The sequence below is a fragment of the Furipterus horrens genome, unplaced genomic scaffold (genome assembly GCF_987537825.1).
Source record: "Furipterus horrens unplaced genomic scaffold, mFurHor1.1.pri manual_scaffold_3, whole genome shotgun sequence".
NCBI lineage: Eukaryota > Metazoa > Chordata > Mammalia > Chiroptera > Furipteridae > Furipterus > Furipterus horrens.
This window is the reverse complement of record NW_028327173.1, coordinates 136,084,065-136,091,255: the sequence shown is the minus strand read 5'-3', so window position 1 is coordinate 136,091,255 and position 7,191 is coordinate 136,084,065. Positions and strand designations below refer to the sequence as shown.

Sequence of the window (7,191 nt, the reverse complement as noted above, 5' to 3'; positions counted from 1 at the left end):
TAGTTTAGCAGACTGAGAGGCTTCCCCATTTTTTATTCAGTCCCAATAAGTTAGAGAGCAGGATGGGGGCAGGATCTCTTAGGTGAGGATGCTGCTAACTGAAGGCAGCAACTCGGCCACGTGTTCCAAGGCGCCCACTGTTTGGCACAGGGGGTTGTCCTGCAGGTTGAGGAGCACCAGCTTGGAGCAGGTAGCCACAGGCTGAAGTGCTGCAGGCTGCTGGAGACCTTAGGCAAGAGAGTCAAGGAAAGGTTGGCTGGTTCCCTCAGATCTCACCTGCTCCTGTGCACCGTCGCTGTTTTCCCTGGCAGCCTGGTTGGTGGGCATCTTGCATGCTTCCCTAGAGAGTGTAAGGCTCTGGGCAGGGACTGCAAACACTTGCCCACAGAGGCCAGGCAGGAAGCACAGGGGGCAGGCTGGGTTGGTGCAAGGCTAGCCCTGGCCAGAGGCATCCACGACTCAGCAGTGACCAAAGATTGCCAAGTGAAAATGCAGGCCAAAGTTTGCTTTCTCTTCCGATCTTTAAGAGAAACTGGAATTCGAAGTTTTTAAAACATGAAACATCTTGACTTTTAAAATACTACCCTGTACCCAAGAACATCTGCAGGCTGCCCATTTGTGCACTCTGGCTTGAGGAAGTCACTTGCCCCCTGCGCAACTCCACCAGTGCAAGTCAAGGACAGCCATACACAGCCCCTCTCTCCTTAGCTTAGACTGCCAGAGCCCCCTCCCCATCTCCCTTCAGGGGGGCACCCACCCTGCTCGCTATCTGTCCTTTCCACTGTCTAAAAGGCACCCAGAAGGAAGGATACGGTTGTTGCACAGTAAGAGCTCCTGTAGCCGGGGCAGGTTAGTGACACCGTCCAGGGACTCTATGGCATTATTGCTGGCTTGCAGCACCTAAGGAGCCGAGAGAGTAGGGAAGACAAGGCAGGCAGGCATCTGTCAGCCTGAGACTGGTACAAGAAACTGGGGTGCCCAGGGTGATCAGCTTAGAGTGCATGGAAGGGCTCCTGGGGTCAGGCTGGGTGATGAAAGGGGGAAGACAGGGGTCATCTGCAGTGGCTGGGAGGGTAGGCAGGCTTCTGAGGTAAAGGAAGGGAAAAAGGACCACCAAGAACAGTGATGGAGGAGTGAATGCTTTACCTCAAGGCAGCGCAGGGCAGCCAGGGCAGGGGGCAGGGCACGGAGACGATTGTGCGACAGGTCAAGATGAGTGACCAAGAGCAGCTGTTCCAGATGGCAGAGCACCGTCAGATCCTGAGGCGAGGGAATGAGATACGCAATGGGGAGGGGCCTCAGCCATCATTTATCAGGCATTTGCCTTCTGTGCCCCACACAGGCCCTTGGGGACCCCATTGAAGAGAGGATGGGGCAAATGGGAAGCTTACTTTACAACCCATCATAGTACCTACTACAAGTCAAGGACATGAGATGGACATAAGTCTGTGGATGAGCTGGCCAGTGGAGTGGGAGCAGGTACAGGGGACAGAGGAGGGCACCAGGGGAAACACAGACACTGGCAGGAGAGGGCCTGGTGAGTCTAGGGGATCGGTTGGTGGGAGCAGAGGTGGGCTGCAGTGATGGGATAAAACTGATGTGTTGGGAAGGACTGTAAATAGAGGAAAAATAGTCTGGGAAGTTTGTCAGGAACCTTTGGGAACTACTCAGGCTTTAGGTGTTGGCCTGCTCCGGTGAGCAGAGGAAGAAATGTCCAGCAAGGCACCTGAGACTGAAGGCAAAGCCAGACCAGTGAGGCCAGAGAAACTGGGCCTCAGCTGAAGCCCAGGGAAAGAACAGAAAAGCTGGCCAGGCCATGAGGAAGAAAGGTGGGCCAGTGGGATAAGGGCCCAGGGAAGGCAACACGCAGTCTGTACCTTTTGACTCAGGTGCAGCACGCGCACCTCCGCATACTCCATCTTGAGGACACTGTTTTCCAGCAAGAACTTGCTGCGCAGGTCATCCAGGTATGCTGCCCGCATTGGGTCCACAGCCTGGCAGGGACAGGGCCAGCAAGCAATTTGTGTCAGCTGCCTTCCTCCTGCCCACAGAGCCTCCCCTTGTCTGTTCCCACAGGCCCAGCTTGCCTTGAGAGTCTGGAAGTACTGCAGTGTCTCCTTCTCATACAGGAGAGGGTCCAGCGCCCGCATCAGCAGGATGATGGTGAGCAGGCACCCTGAGGAGAGGGTAAGAAGAGGACCCTTCTGCTCTGCTCTTGAGATCCTTCTTATTCCCCGTCCCCTCCAACACACAGAGAAAGGGGCCTCCTGAGAGAAGCAGGGAATAGGGCCTCACATTTATTCTCGGGCTCCAGCTCCTGGAGCTCCTTACAGGATTGAAGCTCAGACTGTAGCACCGTGGACTTCTCCATCGACAGTTCACACCTGAGAGTCAGGGGGGAGGGCAGGATGATGCCCACAGCCCTGGGGTACCGGCCATCCCCCTATCCAGGCTGAGACCATCTGCCTAAGCCCCCTGCCTCCCATCCCAGTTGCCTGATGCCCAGAGTCCTCTCCTGCAGGTGTGCTTCCCTGTCATCACCTGAAGAGCTGCTCATCTGTGGCTGAGTCTCGGCACCAGCCCTCTTGGTGGCCTGAAAGAAAGAGTAGGTGGTAGGAGGGGACACTCATGAGAGGAAGAGGGGACAGGGAGCTGCTGCAGGTTGCATCACCTTTTAAGAGCACACACTCCTTGTGGATATCGCCTGCTGTCCAAATGACACGAAATGTATGCTGGGGCAACTGGTCATTGAAGGAGGCAGCAGGCAGGTCACAAAGCTGGGAGCACTGGGTCAAGGAAATGCCCAGCCATACCACTTTTCTGACTGTCCCACCCCAGGCCTGCCCCAGCCCCCACTATGTCCCACCAATTCTGGGATACCCAGACATGACCGGGCCGGTTCCTGCCATCTGGAGTCCTCCACTCCACAGGCAGGGGTGACTCATCAACCATGAGCAGTAGGGTCTCCGACCTAGAGTCCACCTGGCACATGGGACAAGAGAGACCCTGTTAGACCCAACAGCACGAAGCCCACAACCCACAACGTTCTCTGGCAAAAGCCACAGGACTCACCAGGATGGGCCGAGAGAAGGAGACAGTGAGACAGGCCTCATCCCGGCTCACGTGCAGGCAGTGCAGAGCATCTTGGGGGTCAGCTGGGGTGGAGACACAGCCTTGGGTCTCTTTAAATCCTCTTCTATTCCTTCCAAGCCCTAAACACCCAGCCTCCTCCCAAACTGCTCACCTCGTCCCAGGAGCCAGCGGTGATAGAACCAGGCACTCTGATCATTGGGGTCAGTGAAGAAGGCATTCTGCACCAGCTCCAGCTCTGCAGGGGCCAAGTAGGCACAGGACTGTGGTTAGGAGTCTGGTGGGATCCTGGCTGCCCCAACATCCCACCTTGTCCTTGTTGTACCTCCAGTCCTCAGTTTCCCTATATGCCAGCTTTATACAGCAGCTGCATATGTCAGTTTTATTTTCCCCACTGGACATGACCTCCCTTCTGTCATGGGCTGAATCTTATGCACCCCCCAGAACCAGGTATGAAATAGCTGTTCAGTAAACCCAATTACAGGTTCAGGAACAGGGCTAGGCTGGACGGGTGGTGCCGCAGAGTCCTCCCCAGCAGCTGACCCTGCTTACCTTTGAGCAGCACATCCTCAGGCAGGCGTCCCTGTGGTCCAGAGTCGGGCTGGGGATGCAGCTGGGGCAAGAGACAGGAGCGATAGTGCCAGGAAGAGTAGTTGGAGAAGTTTCGAACGATGAGGCTGTCAGTGAAAGCAAGCTCCTCTGCAGGGGACACAGCTGCCTGTGCAGCCACAAAACGCCGGTAGTCCCAGCAATGAACTGGGGGGAGGGGTGACAACACATCTCAGAAGTAGGGCAAGAGGGGCTCCCTGGCTGGTACCCCTGGAATTCCCTCTAAGACCCAAAGAAAGACCTCTGTGCATCCCAAGGAGTTTGGCTCCATCGCCCCTTTCCCATTATCTCAGTAGGCCTGTCCTGGTTGGTCATCCCTCCCTACTCTGGGCCTTACTGAGGCCCCAGTACTGGGATGTGGAGCAAGTGAGGGCTGTGGAAACATAATCTGCAGGCACGTACAGTTCCGTTCATCAACCTCGAGGAAGCGGGCACACAACTCTAGCTCCCGAGCCCAGTTGGGCTCTGGCAAGCGGCTCAGCAGCCAACAGCGGTGGTGCCAGGTACCGTAAGACTTGGGGTTCACCCTCAGGCAGCTCTCCAGAAATCCCAGTTCTGCCTTCACCAGAGCAGCCAGCTCCTCGGGGGACCTGCACTCAGAGGGGAACGGGGGTCAGGGCCCTCCAACATCCAACTTCAGCTCACCCCTGACTTTCTGCACCAATCCTCCACTGCCCTCTGCCTTTGCCTCTGGCTACCCCACTCCTCCTCTGTCCCTGGACCCACACAGGGCAGAGGTAGGGCTAGGGTCATCTTCCTGGGATCCTGAACCCCTACACACTTCTGGGCCTCCAGCTGCTGGAGCACCTCTCGTCGACAGTTCCAGAGGGTGGCAAAGTCAGGGTTGGCTCCCAGAATCTGGCTTGTTAGTTCCAGCACTGACTCATCCAGCTCACCAGCCTGGCGCTGAGAAGATAGATAGCAGGGTCAGAAATCATATTGTTCTTCCACTTTAGGGGTAAATAACATAAACAGAACTATCCAACATTCTGTAAGCCCCATGCCATACAGTAGGTAGTATGTAAAGTGCTTTATAGGTTTACATGTATTCTCTCATTTAATGTTTACAACAGCCTTGCGCAATAAGTGCAATTATTAGCCCCATTTTACAGATGAGCAAACTTGAGGTCCAAAGAGATTCACTAACTTGCTCAAGGTCATACAATATAAGTGACAGAACCCAGACATAGATCCAGGCATTCGGAATCTAAGGCCCAGCTCTTGGCTACTGCGCTATACACTAAGGGGGTCATGTGGAGAGGGGGCTAGCTCTGAGGGCCCCACCTTCTGGAAGACAGTCTGAGTGGCTGACTTGTATAGCTTCAGTTTCTGTTCCCGCTCTAGCCTTTTGGCTTCCGCTTGCTCTTCCGAAGTCTTCACCTTCAGGCGCCCGTGCTACAGGGATAAGCGGGTTGGAAGGGAGCAGGCTGTCTCGTAGGGCCAGATCCACCGAACCCACAGTGGAGCCCCAGGTTTACAAAGGTAAAGAGAGAGTCAAGGCCACTAGGGGCAAGGGCATCGGCGTGCTGAGGTGAGGGGCTACGCTCAGAATTCTCACCATGATGCCGGTTCAGGGTTCAAGCCAGGGGTGGGGTCCAGTGGCAGCCTGTGAAACCTGGGGAAAGAAGTGTCAATCGTGGAAGCCCCGCCCCTGGTAGCCCCGCCCCCAGCCGTTCCCCCGGAAGCCGCCAAGTGAACCTGGTCAGAGACCCCCAGGGTGGACAGGCATTGCACTTCCAGGAGGAGGCGCCCACCGGACTAGGACTTGCACCCGTGCGGTACTGCCCACGCCCCGATCCCCCAGGCTCGGATCCGAGCCCGGGCATTTAAGCTATGGGGACCATTCCGCGCACGTAAGCTACCAATGCCTGCCCTCCCCACGTCTCCCAAGTACTCCCGCCCCAGCCCGAGCGGACCCACCTGCGCTGGGAGGCAGCGTGGCGTACACGGAGCTGCGGCGCCTGCCACCGAGCCCGGGCGCTGGCTAGAGCGGCGCCCCGCCCCGGCTCTCCGAGGCGCAGCGCCCTCTGCAGGCCGTCGGAGGTGCCAGAGTAGCGTAGGAGGGCTCGGAGGGCGCGTGCGCGGGCACGGAAACAGCCCTCGGGTGAGTACGATTGCTTATGCACGGCTATGGCACGCGCGTGAAACCAGCGGGCAGTGTAGTTCGTGTCAGCTACTCCAACAGAAATTCAGTTGAAAAGGTGTCTCCAACAGCTAAAAACACTCCCACACCACTTCACTAACCTCTGCATCATATGACTACTGAATTTCTTAAACTTGACACTCTGTCCTGGCTTCTCCTCTCTTCTTCTCTCCTAAAAGTTGATGATCTTCAGGGCCCTTTCTTTCCCCACCCCGTTTTCACTTCACAAATCCAAGCCAGAGCTCTGCCCTGGGCCTACAGATCTTCTGACCCACCCTTTCTTTGGGATGACTTTACCGCACTCATGGTTTTTAATTGCTACACTCAAACTTATATCTCCAGCCCAGGTGTCTTGCAAGCTTTAATAATGAATAAAAAAATATGTGTGTGCATATATGTGCATGCACATATTCAAAAGCTTATTAGATATTACGTGGGTGTCTCAGAGATACCTCCAACCCCCAAAATCAAAACGTATCATTGTGTCCTTTCCATCCACTCTAAACTTTGGCTTTTATGTTTCCCTGTTGTAGCGAATGGCACTATTCCTTCCCCACTCTTCTGTAACATCTCTTAAAAACCATCTTTATTCCCACTGCACTAAGAATTTAAGCTCATTTGTTCCCTGGATTGTTGAAAGTCTTTTCGGTGTTCCCTCTTTTCCACCCTTTCCCCTCTGTTACCAGTTTATCCTCTGTGCAGCTGGATCAGTCTTTTTAAAATCTTTTTAAAAAGAAGATTTTATTTATTTATTTTTAGAGAGAGGGAGAAAGGGAGAGAAACACCAATGTGTGGTTGCCTCTCAAATGCTCCCGAGGACCAGGCCCTCAACCCCGGCAGGTGCCCCGACTGGGGATCAAACTGGCGACCTTTTGGTTTGCAGGAGGGTGCTCAATCCACTGAACCACACCAGCCAGGGCTGGATCAGTCTTTCTAAGAGGCTCTGGAGAAATTTTCAGGACAGATTTTGAATCAGTTTAGTATATCAGGCCTTTTGCCACTTGGGCCCTGTCCACCCCCTCTGGTCCTATGTCCTGCTTGTTCCTGTTAAAAACTCTTCATTACAGTCGATAGCACTATTTGTAGTTTCCCAAACATATCAACGTGTTTCCACTTCTTGACTCTCCTTCCTTTGCCGGGTAACTCCTGTTCATCTTATAGATTTAACTCAAGTACCACCACCAGGAAGTTCTCCGAAATATAATACCTCAGCCTGATTTAGCAGACCTTCATTCATATGTGTTGTTATAAGAGTGTTTATTCCCTGTAAGTCTTGGTTTGTATGCCAGCATCTCCTATCAGATTTAGAGTTCCTAGAGGACAGGAAAACACTTTTGATCCTGCTTCTC

General features: G+C 54.2%; 1 protein-coding gene across 3 annotated transcripts; it reads right to left on the bottom strand.

Annotated features, from left to right (window-relative positions):
- RABGGTA (Rab geranylgeranyltransferase subunit alpha) lies at window positions 1-5,711 on the bottom strand. Of its 3 annotated transcripts, XM_090270208.1 has the most exons (17): window positions 5,620-5,710; window positions 5,258-5,314; window positions 4,984-5,094; window positions 4,481-4,605; window positions 4,102-4,289; window positions 3,643-3,846; window positions 3,245-3,328; window positions 3,073-3,155; window positions 2,881-2,982; window positions 2,672-2,777; window positions 2,542-2,593; window positions 2,296-2,384; window positions 2,088-2,176; window positions 1,878-1,994; window positions 1,147-1,260; window positions 813-900; window positions 1-227 (listed from the first exon to the last, which is right to left on the bottom strand). In XM_090270208.1, the coding sequence occupies exons 2-17, from the start codon at window positions 5,258-5,260 to the stop codon at window positions 79-81; spliced, it is 1,704 nt and encodes a 567-aa protein (XP_090126334.1). In that variant the 5' UTR covers window positions 5,261-5,314; window positions 5,620-5,710; the 3' UTR covers window positions 1-78. The 3 variants fall into 3 exon arrangements, with proteins under 3 accessions (XP_090126334.1, XP_090126331.1, XP_090126333.1); XM_090270205.1 differs by having other exon boundaries at window positions 2,542-2,777; window positions 5,620-5,711; XM_090270207.1 differs by lacking the exon at window positions 5,620-5,710 and adding an exon at window positions 5,398-5,607 and having other exon boundaries at window positions 2,542-2,777.
- Window positions 5,712-7,191: the final 1,480 nt, after the last annotated feature.

Excerpts from the sequence above, each read along its gene's own strand:
- RABGGTA (XM_090270205.1), bottom strand. Across the intron at positions 3,156-3,244 it reads CCGCTGGCTCCTGGGACGAG|CTGACCCCCAAGATGCTCTG; the intron begins GTGAGCAGTTTG and ends TCTCCACCCCAG. Across the intron at positions 2,177-2,295 it reads GCTGGAGCCCGAGAATAAAT|GGTGCCTGCTCACCATCATC; the intron begins GTGAGGCCCTAT and ends CCCTCTCCTCAG.